We start from the raw sequence: 20,603 nt of genomic DNA on the forward strand, positions 1-20,603 counted from the left end.
ATCCATACAATGACTTTAACCACTGCAGGAAGTGCACATAGTAATCATACCTACAAGATTAAAGGAACAAAACATCAGAAGTTTAAAGCCTTTCCTATCCAAAGGGGATTTGGTTATTAACAAACACCTTTACATTAGATTCTTATCGTAGGCGGTGGCGTAGTGCTATTGGCACCATCCAGGGTAATGGTCTGGGGACCTCGGTTCAAATCCCATCTCAGCAGGTGGTGGAACTTAAACTCAATAAAATATCTGGAATTAAAAGTCTAATGATGACCATGAAACTGTTGTCGATTGTCATAAAAGCCAATCTGGTTCACAAATGTCCTTTAGGGAAGAAAATCTGCCATCCTTACCTGGATTGGCCTACATGTGACTCCAGAGCCACAGCAATGTGGTTGACTCTTAAATGCCCTCCAGCAAGCCACTCAGTTGTATTCAACCACTACAAAAACACAAAAAAGGAATGAAACAGAACGGACCACCCAGCATCAAACCAGGCACCGAAACTACAATGGCAAACCCAGCCCTGTCAACCCTGCAAAGTTCTCTGTTCTAACATCTGGAGGCTTGTGCCAAAGTTGGGAGGGGTGTCTCACAGACTAGTCAACCAACAGCTGACAGTCATATTCACAGGATCAAAACTTGAAGTTCCAGACACCAACATCGCCATTCCTGGGGACGTCATGTCTCATCGGCAAGATAGACCAAGCAAAGATGGCGGAGGCACAGTGGTATACAGTCGGGAAAGAGTGGCCCTGGGAGTCCTCAACTTTGACTCTGAACCCCATGAAGTCTCATGGTATCAGGTCAAACATGGGCAAGGAAACCTCCTGCTGATTACCATGAGCTGTCAACCGTCAGTTGATGAATCAGTACTCCTCCATATCGAACACCACTTGGAGGAAGCACTGAAGGCGACTTCGAACAGACCTAGCAACTCAAGACTGGGCATCCATGAGCAGCAGCAGAATTGTACTCCACCATAATGTGCAACCCGGCACATCCCATACTCCACCATTACGAAGCCAGGGAATCAACCCTGGTTCAATAAAGAGTGCAGGAGTGCATGCTATGAGCATCACCAGGCATACCTAAAAATAAGGTGTCAATCTGGTGAAGCTACAACACAGGACCACTTGTGTGCCCAACAGCATAAATAGCTAATAATCTTTATTAGTGTCACAAGTAGGCTCACATTAACATTGCAATGAAGTTACTGTGAAAATCCCCTAGTCGCCACACTATGGCGCCTGTTCAGGTACACTGAGGGAGATTTCTGAATGTCCAATTCACCCAACAAGCACATCTTTCAGGACTTGTGGGAGGAAACTGGAGCACATGGAGGAAACCCATGCAGACACAGGGAGAACGTGCAGACTCTGCAGACAGTGGCCCAAGCTGGGAATAGAACTCTGGTCCCTGGCGCTGTGAAGCAACAGGGCGAACCACTGTGCTACCGTAAACTCACTTGAGGCTCCACAAATATCTCCATCCTCAATGATGGCGGAGCCCAGCACATCTGTGCAAAAGACAAGGCTGAAGCGTTTGCAACAATCTTCAGCCAGAAGTGCCAAGTGGATGATCCATTTCGGTCTCCTCCGGAGATGCTCAGCATCACAGATGCCAGTCTTCAGCCAATACGATTCACTCCATAGAACATCAAAAAACAGCTGAAGGCACTGGGTACTGCAAAGGCTATCGGCCCTGACAGCATTCCGGGTACTGAAGACTTGTGCTCCAGAACTTGCCGCATCCTAGCCAACTGTTCCAGTACAGCTACAACACTGGCATCTACCCAACATTGTGGAAAATTGCCCGTGTGTCCTGTACACAAAAATCAGGACCAATCCAACCCAGCCAATTACTGCCCTATCAGTCTATGCTCCATCAACACCAAAGTGAAGGAAGGAGTCATCAACAGTCCTATCAAGCAGCACTAACACATCAATAACCTGCTCACGGATGCTCAGTTTGGGTTCCGCCAGGGTCACTCACCTCCTGATCTCATTACAGCCTTAGTTCAAACATGGACAAAAGAACTGAATTCTAGAGGCGAGGTGAGAGTGACTGCTCTTAACATTAAGGCAGCGTTTGACAGTATGGCATCAAGGAGCCCTAGCTAAACTGGAGTCAATGGGAATCAGGGGGAAAACCCTCTGCTGGTTGGGGTCATACCTGGCACAAAGGAAGTTGGCTGTGGGGTTGGAGGTCAATCATCTCAGCTCCAGGATATCATTGCAAGAGTTCCTCAGGGCAGTGTCCTAGGCCCAACCATTTTCAACTGCTTTATCAAAGACCTTCCTGCCATCAAAAGAGGATATGTTTGCAGATGGCTACACAATGTTCAGCACCAGGTCCAAATGCAGTAAGACCTGGACAATATCCTGGCTTGGGCTGACAAGTGGCAAGTTACATTTGTGCCACACATGTGTCAGGCAATGATCATCTCCTATAAAAGAGAGGATCTAACCATCGCCCATGGCATTCAATGGAATTACCATAATTGAATCCTCCACAATCAGCATCCTGGGGGTTACCATTGATCAGAAACTGAACTAGACTAGCCATATTAATACTGTGGCTACCATCTACAAGGCACAAGTCAGGAGTGCAATGGAATATTCTCTGTCATCTGGATTAGTGCAGCTCCAACAACACTCAAGAAGCTCAACACCGTTGCACATTCTCCCAGTGTCTGCGTGGGTTCCACCCCCACAACCCAAAGATATGCAGGTTACGTGGATTGGACATGCTAAATTGCCCCTTAAATTGGAAAAAATAATTGGGTACTCAATTTAAAAAAAAAAAAAATTTTTAATTTAAAAAAAAAACTCAACACCATCCAGGAGAAAGCAGCTTGCTTGATTGCTCCTCCTTCCACAAATATTCAATCTCTCCGCCACCGCCAACAGTGGGAGCCGTATGTACCTTCTACAAGATGGACTGCAAGAACTCACCAGGGTTCCTCAGGCAGCACCTTCCAAACACATGACCACTACCATCTAGAAGAACAAGAGCAGCAAGATATCTGGGAACCCAACAACCTGGAGGTTCCCCTCCAATCACTCACCATCCCAACTTAGAAATATATCACTGTTCCTTCACTGTCACTGGGTCAAAATCTTGGAACTCCCTAAAAGCACCTCAGGAACTGTAGCTGTTCAAGAAAAACTCACCATCACCTTCTGAAGGCAACTAGGAATGGGTAATAAATGCTGACCGAAGCAGCAACGCCCACATCCTGTAAATGAATTTAAAAAGTTGCATCAAGTGATTTTAAAAATCCACTTTCCTGGTCCAATTTTCATTTGTTCATCAGGATCATTCAAAACGTTTCGACCACTGTTCCTGGTACAGTACCACTATACTACACTGCAATTTGATGCACACATCTGTGATAACTTTCCAGGTTACTATGCAACAGGTAACACATGTTGTTTGATATATCTTGCCAGTCTTGGGAGGGAGTGTTGGCAGGTTCAGGTTACTATGCAACAGGTAACACATGTTGTCTGATATATCTTGCCAGTCTTGGGAGGGAGTGTTGGCAGGTTGGCATTACATATTCAGCATATTCTTTTTATTTATTCATGGGATGTGTGTTGCTGGCTGGGCCGCATTTATTGCTCCCAGAGGGCTTTTAAGAGTCAACGACATTGCTGAGGTTACCTGGACAGATCAGCTAAGGATGACTGATTTGCTTCCCGAAAGCATATTAGTGAACCAGATGAGTTTTTAGAACAACCGACAAATTTTACCATCTGCCATGGTGGGATTCGAACCCAGGTCCCCAGAGCATGACTCTGTGTCTCTCGATTACTAGTCCAGCGATAATACCACTACGCCACTGCCTTCCCATCCTTTCTGGTTGGAGCTACTGGACAGCAGCTGAATCCATGTCGGGTTTTGTCTCGCTGAATTATGAAGCAGAGGCCCAATGGAATACTCAGGCTGAAATCAGTGGATTGGAGAATCAAACCCAGTGCCTGCTGTGTGACTTAGTTCTACATTGGGCAGTACATTTTATTAACCAGGCCACCGGGAAATGGGATATGCACATTAAATGGTGTAAATACACTTTGTCAGTAAAGTGTTCAAGGGAATGTATCCTCAATAACTTTAAATAAAACAAAACACTTTAAACTCTCTTCTCTCTCCTTTATTACCTTCTCAGCCTCCCTGTTCTTCCTATTCACTCTCCTCCCCCTTGTCTTTTTCCTTTTCCAAATGTTGTTAGTCTTCTCGTGGCAAGTGACTAGGAGGTACTCCTGTGCCTAGCTGTATGAGAGAGGTGAATGCCAATAGAAATACTGGTTATTATTCTACACTTTGTCAGCAATCTCACAGTTTCAGCTGAGTATGTCTATTATATGACACTGCCTGCTGGCCTCACTTTAGACCCCAAGCCGACAACCTGCCTGCCAGCCACATGCTGACACCTGGTCTCACTGCCAGCTTGTCTCTCATGCTTGCCAGCCAGCCTCACTCTGCCTGCCTACCTATACCAGTGCAGTTAGAAGATTTGCCTGTAGCATCAAGGGTAGAGACCAGTGGAAGTGATCTGGAATCTTTTCAGATCAATCAACAGCATTTATAAAGTATTCACCACCTCAACACGCCCCAAGGCATGATCCTTTGAAGGGTAGTTGTAATGCAGGAACTGTGACAACCAATTGTGCACAGCAAAATCCTGCAGACATGTAATCTGTATGAAGTTGGTTAAATGTTTCATCATCAAGACTTATAGGCAGCACTCCCTCAGGACCGCAATGGAGAGTCATCCTGGATCTCATGCTCAAGTCGCTGGAGTGAGAGCTGAAGCCAAAACCTTTTGAGTCACATCTGCTTGAGAGATAAACTGCATCACGACAAGTTGGGATAAATATCAGTGAGCAATTCATGCTTTCATCTGATTAGGATTGCAAGTGAAGGTTCAGCTGTTTGATGTTCTTCTATTGACTCAAATGTGCTCCTTCCCCATTCCATGCTGTTGGAAATTCTTTCTCAAGAGCCACTCGCAGTTGCCCAGAAAACTAACTCAGAGGGTTCTGTGAAAATAAAAAAAAGTCTGAGGGATTACTCGGAGATCAACTAACACAGATCAAGCCAATGAAGGGATGTCCAAGCTGCAGTCGGTGAGCAATACGCAGCCCAGGGCAGTATACAGGGATCGAGGTAATTCAACAATATTTTTGAATGGTGAAGCAGGCTTTAGGGGTCACGTAGTCTACACCTGCTCCTATTTCCTATGTTTTTTAAAAACTGGGCATGGATGTCAGGAAATTTAGATTTATACTTAGTGTGTTGGCTTGTCCTGTTTGATATGTTGGGAATCTGGAGATTTGGAAAGTGCTGCTTTTCGTACTGTTGCCTCATTGGTGAATACATTCCAAATCAGAACACCCAGATCTGTCAGTTGCAGCTACTTCAGATATACACAGAAGAATTGAATGATGCACTTCAACTTTCAATGCACCAACAAGATCCAAGTAAATCTACTTCTTGTTCATTCTTCGAGGTGAAGCTGAATATGTTCATCATCTGCGATGTTTGGTAGGGTTCCAGTGTGTAAGTGGATGACTGCTAAACCCGATCTGTATCCGCAAATCGGTGCTGAAAATAGGACAGAATACCGCAGACGATTGAGTTTTGGTTGAGTGTTGGCTTGAGATTTCTCTGCTTGCGTTTTCTCATTGCCGTTGAGCAGCGCTTGCTTTCAAAGGAGGCCACACAATTTTCTTATTTGATTGGGCCCTGTGCATTGTTCCTAGGCAATCATCTCCTAGGACTTAAGTTGAGATCAAAACTCCCAAGTGAAGCCTTCATAGTATCCTTGTAGCATTCCCTTTGATCGCCATGTGAGTGCAGCCCAGGATCCAGCTCTTCCGAGAAAATTTCCTTGGTAAGCAATTGTCAGGCATTCTGGTTATATGAACAGGCCAACTCAGTTGTGACAGTCTCAATATGATGTGATTGCTTGGCATGCCAGCTCGGGCAAGTACCTTCAATGATTAGTATTTTGTCCTGCCATCTGACCTTAAGAAGCTTCTGAAGGCAGCTCAAATTTAAGTGGTTGATCTTCTTGGCACAATGCCAGTACACAGTCCAAATCTCGGATATGTAGAGTGGGCAGTACTATTGCTTTACAGACTTTTGGTTTGTAGGGAAACTTAATCCTCTATGCTCCCAGACTGGTATTCAAAGTGTTCCGAAGGCTACACTTGCTTTGGCTATTCTTCCACATGTCTAGTATGCAATATAGACAGCTCGAGAGCGGGCTTCCGAAGTGTGAACTTATCCACTTCTGACAGGTCATGGTGTGAAATCTTGGGCTCGAGATAGGGCTTTCCTGAAGCAGGCTGGTACATTACTTCAGTTTTCTATGTTGATTGAAAGGCCAAGTTGTCACATGCCTTGGAGAACAAGTCAATGCTCCACTGCACATCCAACTCTGATAGCTAGTACAGTTGGCAGCAAACAGGAAATCGTAAAGTATGGCTGTGAAGACTTTGATCTTTACCTGACTTTTTCTCAGACTGAGCAGCTTCCCATCCAAGAGATATCTAATTTCAATGCCAGGATCACTAGCATGGAAAGCATTGGGAAGCATGGCAGAGGGTTAGTGCTGACAGAGCCATGGTCAGGTCAATAAACATGGTGTAGAGACTTCTATGTTCAGGTCTTGGCATTTCTCCTGGAGCCGTCTAACTTCAATATCAGTGGCACCTCGACCTTTCCTGCAATCGCACTGATTCTCTGGCAACTGAACAAGGTTCCAATGAATTCACTAATCAGCCAAAAAAGCGATGAAGCTTGGGCATTCCTGAATTTAAATCTTGAACACAGAGTACCTGGTGCCTCCACTATGTGGGAAATTAAGGAACGCAAGCCACAGCGTGCAAAGTACCATTACTGATATTCCTGACAGAACCTCTTGACTCCTGAAGGCACTTATTCATGCTACGGTACAGTTTCACAGACACCACTTGCCCTCCATTATCTCACCCATGACACATCCTTCAGGAGTGTTGGCAGGCTATAATTTGGATCAGAGCCAAGCTGGACCCTGTCCACAAAGGGCACACTTTCCAGCATGGGTCATTGTGCAGCAACTGCAGAAACATGCAGGATTTTGTTTCTCTTTAATGAGCCCAAGAGGCTTTGAGAATAACAAAACATCACAATCTGAAGATTAGCTAACCTCACCCAAACAGAGTAGTTACGTACTGAATGGTCAACTGAAGTCTAGCTTCACTGAGAGATGCAATGTGGTGTGATGGTTTGGTTATAATCTTTTAGAAGGGCTGGATGGGACAGGCTAACTCCTTTCCTCCAACATTGCAAATAGAACATAGAACATACAGTGCAGAAGGAGACCATTCGGCCCATTGAGTCCGCACCAACCCACTTAAGCCCTCACTTCCTAACCTTTTTTTTTTGGTCACTAAGGGCAATTTATCATGGCCAATCCACCTAACCTGCACTTCTTCAGACTGTGGGAGGAAACCAAAGCACCCAGAGGAAACCCACGCAGTAAATGGTGAGGTCTGAGAAAATGCAGCTCAACCTCATCCAATCCATTGGTTTGCAGTGAAAAAAGCTGCAGTTTTCTAGTGTCTTCAATGTCCCATGCTAGTCTTCAGACACCAACGTAAGGATTATCTCTGAAACTAGGAGAAAAAGGACGAGGATATTTCACCACTGGTTGTGCACAGTGTACAATTCACTTAAAGCAATGAAATCATAGGAAACATGTAATTTGGCAAATGGCATCTTACTGTGAGTACCCTAATAAAAGATATTAGCGGTTTTAAAAATAAATGTTCAAGTCAGAAACATGTCTTTAAGTGTCCCCCTCCCAACACCAATTTATTCAGTGATGCCAGGACACTGATTTGGTAATGGGAAAGATGTATGAAAAGTTTCTTTTTTTAGCAGCTTAAACATCTGCTCACATGGAGCTGAAGTTCCCAAAAAAGTCATAGTAACGATACATTGTCCGCACTAAAAAGTCTGCACTATTTTAGCGAATTATGCAGGAAATTGTAAAACTCATTGCCGCAGAGACATTCTAAAAGTCACCTTGATGAGCACATTTGGTTGCACTGAAGTGTTTGCTGCAATTTTGATATCGTTATACAGACAGTTTTTTTTCTGTTAGACCGTTAATTGGATTAAGAATTTTGTACAACAGCAAAGGGTTGGCATTCTGGGACTGTGCTCCCAATAAGTCTTATGCAGTAGGAATGAACAGAAAGGGGATTAGTGGATCAGGATAGTGGATAGTGGAATGAACAGAAGGGGGTTTAATTAGAGGTATTATTAATAGTGAGAAATAATGCAAGATAGCACTATTAAACTTGCAGAATGGGCATGCAATTGGCAATCAAACTTCAATGAGGTAAATGCGAGGAGGTACATTTCGTAGGAAGTATCAAGAGACCAAATACACCTTGTGTGAAAAAAAGCAAAGGGATCTGAGGGTACAGAATTCACAAATCGTTAAACATGACTATAAAAACAATAAAAATAAGGGAAGAATTGTAAAAGATTAATTTCCAGAAGAATAGAACCTAAAAGTGGAGAGATTGTGGAAGAACGAAAAGTGCAGGGATTGTGTAAAACCGGTGAAAAACATTGGTTAGACAACTTGGGCATAGCCCAGGTCTTCATATTACAAAAATAATGTAGCCACACTGACAAAAATAATGTAGCCACACTGGAGCAAGTACCAAAAGATTGATCAGAATGATACTAGAATTGAGAGAATTTATACCTATCAGGGAACAATGAACAGGCTGGGATTCTTTTTGATTGAAAAGAGAAAGCTGAGGGGTTACCAATGTTCGAATCCAGAAAGCCTGCAAATGAAGAATAGAACTGAAACCAAACTTTATACACTTTTGATAAGCTTTTGCTTAGAGATACCTATTTCATACATACGCCTCCTACCTCCCCACCATGGTTTCAAACTGTTGCTATTTATAGATGCACAAGTGAATTCCCAGTTAAATGACCATCACTTACATACAAGTAAACACAATATACAATTAACAACCCAACAGAGGTCTAAAGTGGACAACTTAATTGAGGTCTAAAGTTATGAAAGGATTTGATGAGGATGACAGAGAAAAAAATAATTCTGTGCAATAGCTATGTTTGAAATGAATGAGAAGCTCAACTGGTGTTCCCACTGGTGAGGAAATGCAAACTTAGGAGCCGTCATGAAGTCACAAATAACTCCAACAAGGAATTCAAGAGAAATCTCTTTATCAGAGAGTTTAGAATGTGGAACTTGCTACCCAGGAACTGGATTTAATAGATGCATTTAAGAACAAGCTAGATTAACACACAAGAAAGGAATGGAAGGACAAACTGATGGGGTTAAATTAAGTACAGTGGAAGGTGGCTTGTGTGCAACAAAAACACTAGCAGACAAGTAGGATCAAATATCCAGTTTCTGTGCTGTACAACTCTATGTAATTAGAGCAGATCAAAAGCTAGCATCAGCACAAAGAGAGTTAACAGCTTCCGACAGAACTATAAATTCTACAATTTCCAAAGCTTCCCTCCTCTTTAATGCGCAGTCTACATGTTAAACTTCCTGCACCTGTACAGTACATGTTTACGATGTTGTTTTAAAATACTGCTCAAATCAAACTAACATCAAACATTCAACAGACATTACCCTTGTAACCCCTTAACCCTGAAGTCAAGAAGTTTTGTTCCCTCATAATATTTAGCAATGTTCAATTGGATGTTCAAACCATAAGATAAACAAAACTCAAATGGCAATAACCAACGTTTTATGTTACGAGTGTATATAGTCTGAACTCTTACCTTCCCCGTCTGCTAGCTTCTGTAAAGTGTGAGTCTCCACGGTCACAACTGAAGCATTGCAATTCGATTCTGCTCCTTCTTCACACATGCTATTGGAATAATTTCAAGCGGGGGATCAGTCCAAAGTAAAGGAATCAACAACTACACAAAGATTCACCTACCCCACAGATCTTTTGGGCTGTGGGGGTGAGACCCGCACAGACACGGATAAGGGCGGCACGGTAGCACAATGGTTAGCACTGTTGCTTCACAGCACCAAGTTCGATTCCTGGCTTGGGTCACTGTCTGATCGTTCTCCCCACGTCTGCGTGGGGTTCCTCTGGGTGCTCCAGTTTCCTCCCACTGTCCAAAGACATGCAGGTTAGGTGGATTGGCCATGCTAAATTGCACTTAGTGTCCAAAAAGGTTTGGTGGCGTTACTGAGTTACAGGGATAAGTGGAGGTGTGGGCTTATGTAGGGACCTCTTTCCAAGAGCTGGTGTAGACTCGATGGGCCGAATGGCCTCCTTATGCGCTGCAAGTTCTGATTCTATGAATGTGTGAACTCCATACGGACAGTAATCCTAAACCGGGATCGAATCCGGGTCCTCAATGTTGTGAGGCAGCAGTGCTAACCACTGTACCACCGTGCCGCCCAACAACTTCACAAAGATAAACGGAAAGCAGTCTAGTCAAAAGAATATACAGTGCTGCCACTGAAAGTTCAGTGAAACACAGCAACTGACCATCAAAATGTGGTATTGGTATACTGAAAGTCTGGTTTATAATGGGCATTTCTTGTAACTGCTACATTTATTGCATGCAACATTTTGTCCAGTATACATCCTTTTTGTTGTAAACATCTGTTCCAACTCTGTGGGCAATTAGACACATACCGCAAGTGGAAAAAGATCCAAACATTTTGGATTCTTTCCAACCAATCTGAGATTGTGTCTGGAAAAGCATTACAAGTTATGAAGAACATGTGGATATCGTGGAAGCAACATAAGGTGAAGAAGTAATGAAGATCAAATCATAAACATTTTGGCTCATTATTAAAAACTAGCATTTATATAGCATTTCAGCACTTTGTAAGAAATTTCTCTCGGTGAAATACACAATGAATTACTTTTGGCTGCACTCATTGTTATCCAGACGGAACTTTAGCCCAAGCATCAACGGAGCTCGAAGAAAAGGCCTGCTTTTCCTTGAAACAGCGCCACAGATCTTTTAAAGTCAGAACACTTGGGACCACAGCTTAATGTTAGATCCAAAATATGACATTGTACTGCACGCGTGTCAACTTCGATTATAAGCTCATGTCCTCATAATAAACTCAAAATTTACAACGTGCTCAAGTTAACGCACACACAAACATAGTTGATGGTGATATTTTCCCCTCAACATCATGCTGATATCAAAAAATTTTAGATGCGAAATGACAATATAAAGCTTTCCTTAATGACCAGCAATACTTTAAACCAGCTGCTTGGGTTTCAAGTTTTGCTTCACGTGATCCCCTGAAATGTTCCCCTTTCCATTCCTGAAGGTGCTGGATTTTGCTGCAATATAGTTCCACAACAAAAAGCCTTTCAGTACTTTTTCCAAAGTATTACTTTTCATATTTGGGTCTTGACAAAAAGGTTTAGGTAAGCTATTTGACAATGGGAGCACAGTAGTTTAGCTTTTCTCACATTATGCACATATACTTTCCAGCAATGGGTCAGTGGATGGTGATCAGAAACTAGATCCAGAAGTGCTGAAGCCCACCTCCAATTGAAAACTAAATCAGCAGAGTAAGAATTCAGCCATGCCCCGGTCTCCGTGCTGCAACAGACTTGGGTTAAGCAGGATATGGGATTAATACTAGGCCACACTAAAGTTGCAGTTTGATTGTTTAATCTGGAGATTTAATTTAACTTCCTTTCTATTGCATTTTTGTTAAGATGCTGGCGTTTTTGATGAGTAGAAGGCCACAGCATCTTGCAGCACAACAGAAAATGGTGGATCATCGACAACGCAAGGACCACATAGGTTATCAGAGAATGCTGTCAATGGTAGGAATAACACAAACTTGCCTTCAAAGTAAAAGTGTCCTTCATGTGGAAACAAACTTAATTACTGTAGTTTTTAAACTGCTTAAAAATGATACATGTGCGGGATAGAATGTTTTAATCATAAAACAGCACAATAGAAGGCCAATCAGCTCATCATACCTGCACCAGCTATTCACTTCCACTTCCAACACACCCATTGTTCTTTCATACATTCGTAGCCAACTGTCTCCTCATTGAGGCAATCAACTCACACTCCTGCACTACTGGCACTGACACAATGATCAAATATGCAGCAGTCCTGTATTTTCTCCATGTTTGATCTCACAGTATGGTTTCAGTTGTAGATTGGCAAAACTTCCAGAAACACTGTATAAACTGCAAAAGACAGGACAATCCCTGGAGTAATTCATGATTGGCATATGTCAATCAGCGTTTTACATTCTGCATGTACCTATGTAAAACGTTCCAGCTGGATAAATGTTATGGCAGGCCCTCAATCCTTTTTTGAAAAGGAGCATAACTCTGAAATTTCTGGATTTGGGATGGTACTAGTCTGGAGGTTGGAACAGAAGGGAATGTTGGCAGATTCAGAATTCAAATAGAGTCACACACCATTATATTTAACAGCAAAAAAAAAATCCAGTTAGGAGAAGAAAGGGGATTATGAGACCCCCCCCCCAATGTTAAAGAGGCCAGGAAAATGACATCATCCACCAGATCCGCCCCAGTGCATAATGCAGGAGGATCTATCAATAATAATCTTTATTGTCACAAGTAGGCTTACAGTAACACTGCAATGAGGTAACTGTGAAAAATCTATGAAAAAGTGGGTTCAAAATGCCAGAGTCACAAATGAAGCAGCAACATCCAACCTTTTTTAAAGATAGTAACCGCATCTCTTTGGCTAGAGTGGATCATCTTACCAATGGAGTAGGAAGTTGCTGCTCTACAACTTAGCTTCTACGATAAACCAGTGGTTATGAGAGTGAACTAGCAATCCCGAGGTTAAGAGCTCAAATCCCACCATGACGAGTTGAAAAATCTGATAGTTTTTAGGCAGGCATCAGGTAAAACATGAAAACTGCAATTGTCTATAAAAAAAAACTGGTTCACTCATGCTCAGGAGGAATGGGCACCTGCCAACACTACTTGGCCTGTCCCATGTTTCTCTGGCTGGTCCCACACATGGTTGACTCAACGCCCTTGGGTAAGCAATAAATTCCCACCGCGCCAGCATCACCCACACCCTGACAATATTTTAAAGATTAGCCTTCCCTAGACAACAGCATCAGACAGGAGTGCTGGAAAAAAAGTTGCTCAACCTTTTTTTTCTTTCCTGAAACGTGAGCGTCACTGGCAAGACCAGCATTTGCTGCCCATTTATGATCACGCTTAAAGTGAGGGAAATTAAGAGTCAACCATGTTGCTGTAGACCTGGAGTCACATGTACATCACACTGGACAAGGATGGCACAGTGGCTAGCACTTCTGCCTCACAGCGCCAGGGACCCAGGTTCAATTCTGGCCTCGGGTGACTGTGGTGTTTGCAGGTTCTTCCCGTGTGTGCGTGGGTTTCCTGCGGGTGCGCCGGTTTCCTCCCACAATCCAAAGATGTGCAGGTCAGGTGGATTGGCCATGCTAAATTGCCCCTTCCAGTAGATTAGGTGGGGTTACTGGGCTATGGGGATAGGGTGGAGACGTGGGCTTAAATATGCTGCTCTTCTCAAGGGTCGGTGCAGGCTCGATGGGCCAAATTGTCTCCTTCTGGACTGTAGGGATTCTAAGATTTCCTTCCCTAAAAGGCCATTAATAAGTCCCTCCCCCAAATTTTCAAAGACTTGGCTGGCACCACACCCCTCCCGTATCTTAGACAAGGAGTCTTGGGCAAAATTATACCTTGGCTAAAAATGGACTTTGAGTCACCCAAGTAATCACCCATTAATTTTTCTTCACCCGAGACTGTTTTCTTCTTTTTTTTTTAAAAAGTAACTTTGCTTTGGACGAACATTCCCCAGAAGCAAAAACGGTTCAAAAGAGTTCCAGTTACAAGATGTTTCCAAACCAAAATGGTTATGAAAATGTATATATTCGGAACAGACCATAACATAAAGCAGCAGGGAATAGGGTGTGCTTGATAGGAATATAGAAAGATATGCAGGAGATATCAGGAAGTGGGGTTTAAGTCGAGAGCTCAGACTGAAGAGCAGCAGGACGGGCACAAGGTGCTGAATTTCTCTGCTGTCATTCTGAAGATCTTTTTGGACAATTGGTCTTGGGTCTGAAACGTTAACCCTGTTTCTCTCTCCATGACGCTGCCTATTATGCTGAGTATTCCCAGCGATATCTGTTTTTATTTTGTATTTCCAGTATGCAAAGTAATTTGCTTTGCCACCCCCCCGTCCAAAAGCACTTTATAGCCAAACGAGTATCCCCCCCCCCCCCCCCCCCCCCCGTCCAAAAGCACTTTATAGCCAAACGAGTATCCCCCCCCCCCCCCCCCCACCAACGCACTTGACCTGTAGTAATTAGGAAAAACAGCAGCCAACTTGCACACAAACAGAAATGAGATAATGACCAGATCATTTTCTTTTCAGTGATTTTTGCAGAGGGATAACAATTGGCCAGGGCACCAGTGAGAACTCCTGCACATGTTCCATTCATGGAACTGGATCGCTGATGTCTTCCGAGAGGGCAGGTAGGGTCTAGGCTTAAGGTCTCATCTGAAAGCCTCTAACTCTGCCGAATCCTCAGTACTGCACTCGGATGTTAACCAGAATTTGGTGTTCAGGTCTCTGGAGAAAGACTTGGAAGCCATGAAGGGCTGAAATGCACATTTTCCAAGAATTGTTTTTTCCTGTCTGCAAGATGTAATTCCAAATTATATTTGTCAGATTTCATTTTAATTATATTTAACTTTATTAAATTATATACTTATAGCAACTTTAACATAAATTTCTCCTTTAAAAATTGTTTATATTTAATTTTGGCATTTTATTTCACAATTTGTATTTCACTGTTTAAAATATTTATTCACCATTTAACAAATGTGCGTTTGAGCTTTCAAAATGTAATCTATTTATTAAAATAACTCATTGTATTTACACTATTTGTTCATATTAAAATTTACTTAATATTTGATGCCAGTTTAAAATTTATGGTATTTATCTACATTTAAAAAAATCATGCTGCATGTTTGAATTTTAATTCTATATGCTTTTATGGTTTTACTTTATATTACATAGAATTTACAGCACAGAAACTGGTCCAGTTGGTCAATGTTTATGGTCCATACGATCTTCCTCCCACCCCATTTCACCTGACCTATTCCTTTCCCCCTCGTATGTTTATCCAGGTTCTCCTTAACCAGTCGCCACAACCATTCCATGCAGTAGTGAGCTCTATACTCTTCTGGTAAAGACGTTTCTTCTGAATTTCTTATTAATATTTATTAGTCGCTATCTTACATTTGAGGACCTTAAGCTTTGTACTCCCCAGATCTTCTCCAAGTCTAATTTCGAAGCACTTCAAATTATTTTATTTATAGTATAGAAATATTTACATTGTTTATAATTTTATATGCCTGTTATTGCTGAACAATTATAATTTAATGGATTTACAATTTAATCTTAAAATATAGTTAATTATAATGCAATACTTATAAATTAGGTGTATTTTTCAAAATATTGGTAGGTTAGTTTTACCAATTATAGTTCAGTGCTTATATTTTAATGTATTTATTTTAATGTTTAGATTTGAATTTTAGTTGCATAATGAAATTCAAAATTAAAAAAAATATAATTTGTTTCACATGCATTGTTCCATATTTACTTCCTAACATACTTGGTTTATTATAATGTATTTATTTTAATGTAGTTCAACAAATGCTGGACCAACTTCCGGTGGCGGCAATGCGGAGCTAAGCCGCACGATCGGCAGCTCCCACGAATAACGGACTTTGGGGCTCTTTTCAGGGCCCCCAACAGAACTTCGTCGACGAATCCCAACGTGGGAAGGGGACTGGAGTCGATCCCCAAGGTCCTATGGTCCGGACCAGGAGTGGGGCAAGAAGAAAAACGGTGGAAGCACCCCTGGAAAAGCGGGGGGGAAGAGAAACAAAATGGCAGCCGGCAGAGGCCTCGAGGAGCTGAGGCAGTGGGCGCAGGAGCAGCAGGAGACTCTGCTGCGCTGCTTCCAGGAGCTTAAGGTGGAGCTGCTGGAGTCGCTGAAGGCTACCACCAGAGAGCTGATGGAGACTCAGAGAGCCCAGGGGGCTGCGATCCGTGAGCTGCAGCAGCAGGCCTCCGAAAGGGAGGATGAGGCCGTGGCCATCGCGGGGAAGGTGGAGATGCATGAGGCGCTCCATAAAAGGTGGCAGGAGCGGTTCGAGGAGCTGGACAACCGGTCGAGGCGGAAGAATTTGCGGATCCTGGGCCTCACGGAGGGGCTGGAGGGGTCGGACCTGGCAGCCTACGTGGTTGTTGTGCTGAACTCGCTGATGGGAGCTGGGTCCTTCCAGGGGCCCCTGGAATTGGAGGGGGCCCACAGAATTCTGGCTAGGAGGCCCAAGCAGAACGAGCCGCCGCGGGCGGTGTTGGTGCGATTTCACCGGTTCGTGGACCGTGAGTGCATGCTCCGGTGGGCCAAGAAGGAGCAGAGTAGCAAGTGGGAGAACACGGAGGTGCGGATCTTCCAGGACTGGAGTGCAGAGGTGGCTAAGCGGAGGGCCGGGTTTAACCAGATGAAGGCGGTGCTCCACAGACGGAGCGTGAAGTTTGGCATGTTGCAGCCGGCGCGTCTGTGGGTCACCTACAAGGTCCGGCACCATTATTTTGAGTCCCCGGAGGAGGCTTTGGCCTTTGTGCAGGCCGAGAAACTGGACTCAAACTGAGGGTCTAAGATGGGGGATTTTGTATGATAATGTAATTGTGTTTGCTCTGATTAATGCAAGATGTGGGTTGGCTTTAGGGTGGGTGGGGTGATGTCGTTATGTCTTTTTGTGCGGGTCTGGTGGACGGGTTCGGGCAGGGAGGTAAACGGGGACGGGTTCGGGCCGGGGGGGGGGGCCGCTGCTGATGGGCAAGAAGGAGGAGGAGTAGTCCCACGTGGGGAGGAGTCGGAGGTAGGGCGTGAGTCGCCGGGGTCAGCAGAAGTTAGCTGGCTCACGGGAGTGCTATGAAGGGAGAGGTCCTAGCCTTGGGGGGGGGGGGGGGGGGGGGGGGGGGGGGACCGGGTTGCTGCTGAAATGGTCAGGAAGGAGCTGGAGGATGCAGGGGGTGCTTGGGGGAGGGGGGGGGGGGGGGGAAGACGCTGGCCAGTGGTGGCCAGGGGATGGGTTATGGCTAATCGGCAGGGAAGGGGAGCAGGGAGCCCTCTGATCCGGCTGATAACCTGGAATGTGAGGGGGGCTGAATGGGCCGGTCAAACGGGCCCGGGTGTTTGCGCACCTGAAGGGGCTGAAGGCGGATGTGACCATGCTCCAAGAGACACACCTGAAAGTGGAGGACCAGGTTCGGCTGAGGAAGGGATGGGTGGGCCAAGTATTTCACTCAGGGCTGGATGAGAAGAGTCAGGGGGTGGCGATCCTGGTGGGAAAGAGGGGTGTCATTTGAGGCGTTAAATGTGGTGGCTGACAGTGGCGGGAGGTATGTGATGGTGAGTGGTAAGCTGCAGAGGGAGAGGGTGGTGTTGGTGAATGTTTACGCCCCAAATTGGGACGATGCGGGGTTTATGCGGCGTATGTTAGGCCGCATTCCGGATCTGGAGGTGGGGGGCCTGATCATTTTTGGGGGGGGGGGGGCTTCAACACGGTGTTGGATCCCCCATTGGATCGATCCAAGTCCCGGACGGGTAGGAGGCCAGCTAAGGTGTTGAGGGGATTTATGGATCAGATGGGAGGGGTGGATCCCTGGAGGTTTGCGAGGCCAAGGGCCTAGGAGTACTCGTTTTTCTCCCACGTGCAGAAGGCCTATTCGAGGATTGATTTTTTTTGTCCTGAGCAGGGGGCTGGTTTTGAGGGTGTAGGATGTTGAATACGCTGCCATTGCCATTTCAGATCACGCCCCGCACTGGGTGGACCTCAGGCTGGGGGAGGAGAGGGACCAACGTCCGCTCTGGCGCTTGGAGGTGGGGCTGCTGGCAGATGAGGAGGTGGCCGGGAGGGTTCGGGGGTGTATTGAGAGGTACCTTGAGGCCAACGATAACAGGGAGGTCCGAGTGGGGACGGTCTGGGAGGCATTGAAGGCGGTGATTAGAGGGGAGTTGATTTCCATCCGAACCCATAGGGAGAGGGGGGAGCAGAGGGAGAGGGAGAGACTGATAGGGGAGATGGTGAGGGTGGATAGGAGATATGCGGAGGCTCCGGAAGAGGGATTGCTGGGGGAGAGGCGTAGCCTTCAGGCCAGGTTCGACCTATTGACTACCAGAAAGGCGGAAGCTCAGTGGAGGAAAGCACAGGGGACAGTGTATGAATATGGGGAGAAGGCAAGCAGGATGCTGGCACACCAGCTTCGAAAGCGGGACGCGGCCAGGGAGATTGGGGGAGTGACGGAAAGAGCTGGTACGGTGGTGCGGATGGGGGTAGATGTTAATGGGGTCTTCAGGGACTTCTATGGGGAACTGTACCGGTCTGAACCCCCGGTGGAGGGGGGTGGAATGGGGCGCTTCTTGGACAAGCTGCGATTTCCGAGGGTGGAGGAGGGGCAGGTCGACGGACTGGGGTCGCCGATTGAGCTGGTTAAAGGGATAGGGAGCATGCAGTCAGGGAAGGCGCCGGGGCCGGATGGGTTTCCGGCTGAATTTTATAAAAAGGTATGCGGACCTGTTGGTCCGGACCTTTAACGAGGGGTTTGTCCGTTGGGTGAGGTTGCTCTACGAGGCCCCGATGGAGAGTGTAGCCACGAATAGGAGGAGGTCGGAGTACTTTCGGCTGTAACGGGGGACGAGACAGGGGTGTCCCCTGTCCCCCTTGCTCTTTGCGTTGGCAATTGAGCCCCTGGCCATGGCATTGAGGGAGTCGGGGAACTGGAGGGGCCTGGTGCGGGGTGGGGAGGAGCATCGAGTGTCTCTTTATGCGGATGACCTGTTGCTCTATGTGGCGGACCCGGTGGGGGGGGGGATGCCGGAGGTGATGAGGATTCTTAGTGAATTTGGGTGCTTCTCTGGGTATAAGCTGAACCTGGGCAAGAGCGAGTTGTTCGTGGTGCACCCGGGGGATCAGGAGGAGGGGATTGGTAGGCTCCCACTGAAGCAGGCAGGGAAGGGCTTCAGGTACCTAGGGGTCCAGGTGGCTGGGAGCTGGGGGGCCCTGCACAAGCTCAACCTCAAGGTTGGTGGAGCAGATGGAGAAGGAGTTCAAAAGGTGGGATATGTTACCGCTGTCACTGGCGGGGAGGGTGCAGTCCGTTAAGATGACAGTGCTCCCGAGGTTTTTGTTCCAGTGCCTCCCCATCCTTATCCCGAAGGCCTTTTTTAGGAGGGTCAACAGAAGTATTACGGGATTTTTCTGGGCGTATGGGACTCCGAGGGCGAGAAGAGTGTTCTTGGAACGGGGCAGGGATAGGGGGGGGGGGGGGCTGGCGTTGCCCAACCTCTGTGGGTACTACTGGGCTGCCAGCGCAGCTATGGTGCAGAAGTGGGTAATGGACGGGGAAGGGGCAGCATGGAAGAGGATGGAGGTGGCGTCCTGTGTGGGCACGAGCCTGGAGGCGCTGGTAACGGCGCCGTTACCGCTCCCTCCAACGAGGTATACCACAAGCCCGGTGGTGGCGGCTACCCTCAAATTTTGGGGGCAATGGAGATGGCATAGGGGAGAAGTGGGGGGGCTCGATGGAGGCCCCGATACGGGGGAACCATCGGTTTGTTCCAGGGAGCATTGATGGCGGATTTCTGGGCTGGCACAGGGCAGGGGTTAGGAGGTTGAGTGACCTGTTTGTGGAGGGGAGGTTCGCGAGCTTGGGGGAGTTAGAGGGGAGGTTTGGACTCCCCCCGGGGAACATGTTTCGGTACATGCAGGTTAGGGCGTTTGCCAGGCGGCAGGTGGAGGGGTTCCCCTTGCTGCCCCACGTGGGGTACGGGACAGGGTGCTCTCGGGGGTGTGGGTTGGAGGAGGGAGGATTTCGGACACATACCGGGTAATGCAGGAGGTAGACGAGGCCTAGGTGGAGGAACTGAAGGGTAAATGGGAAGAGGAGCTGGGTGAGGAGATTAAGGAGGGGACGTGGGCGGATGCCCTGGAGAGAGCGAATTCCTCGTCTTCCTGTGCGAGGCTTAGCCTCATACAGTTCAAGGTGCTGCATCGGGCCCACATGACTGGGACGAGGATGAGTAGGTTTTACGGGGACGAAGACAGGTGTGCTAGTTGCTCGGGGAGCCCAGCGAACCATGCCCATATGTTATGGGCGTGCCCAGCGCTGGGGGAGTTTTGGAAGGGGGTAGCAAGGACGGGTGTCGAGGGTGGTGGGATCCAGGGTCAAGCCAGGCTGGGGACTCGCAATGTTTGGGGTTGCAGTGGAGCCGGGAGTGCAGGAGGCGAAAGAGGCCGGTGTTCTGGCCTTTGCGTCCCTAGTAGCCCGGCGGAGGATTCTTCTTCAGTGGAAGGATGCGAGGCCCCCAAGCGTGGAGGCCTGGATCAATGATATGGAGGGGTTCATCAAATTGGAAAAGGTGAAATTTGCCCTGAGGGGAATCAGTACAAGGGTTCTTTAGGCGGTGACAGCCTTTCAGGGGG

The 20,603-nt window shown here is 46.4% G+C and overlaps 1 protein-coding gene across 1 annotated transcript in view; it reads right to left on the reverse strand.

The window, feature by feature from the left end:
- gmeb1 (glucocorticoid modulatory element binding protein 1) overlaps window positions 1–20,603 on the reverse strand; it is a 57,743-nt gene that overhangs the window by 32,569 nt on the left and 4,571 nt on the right. The window contains exon 2 of the mRNA XM_038798446.1: window positions 9,844–9,932. Within this exon, the coding sequence (XP_038654374.1) occupies window positions 9,844–9,932 (89 nt within the window). The remainder of the gene's footprint in view (window positions 1–9,843; window positions 9,933–20,603) is intronic.

Source organism: Scyliorhinus canicula, chromosome 1 (assembly GCF_902713615.1).
Source record: "Scyliorhinus canicula chromosome 1, sScyCan1.1, whole genome shotgun sequence".
NCBI classification, from domain to species: Eukaryota; Metazoa; Chordata; class Chondrichthyes; order Carcharhiniformes; family Scyliorhinidae; genus Scyliorhinus; species Scyliorhinus canicula.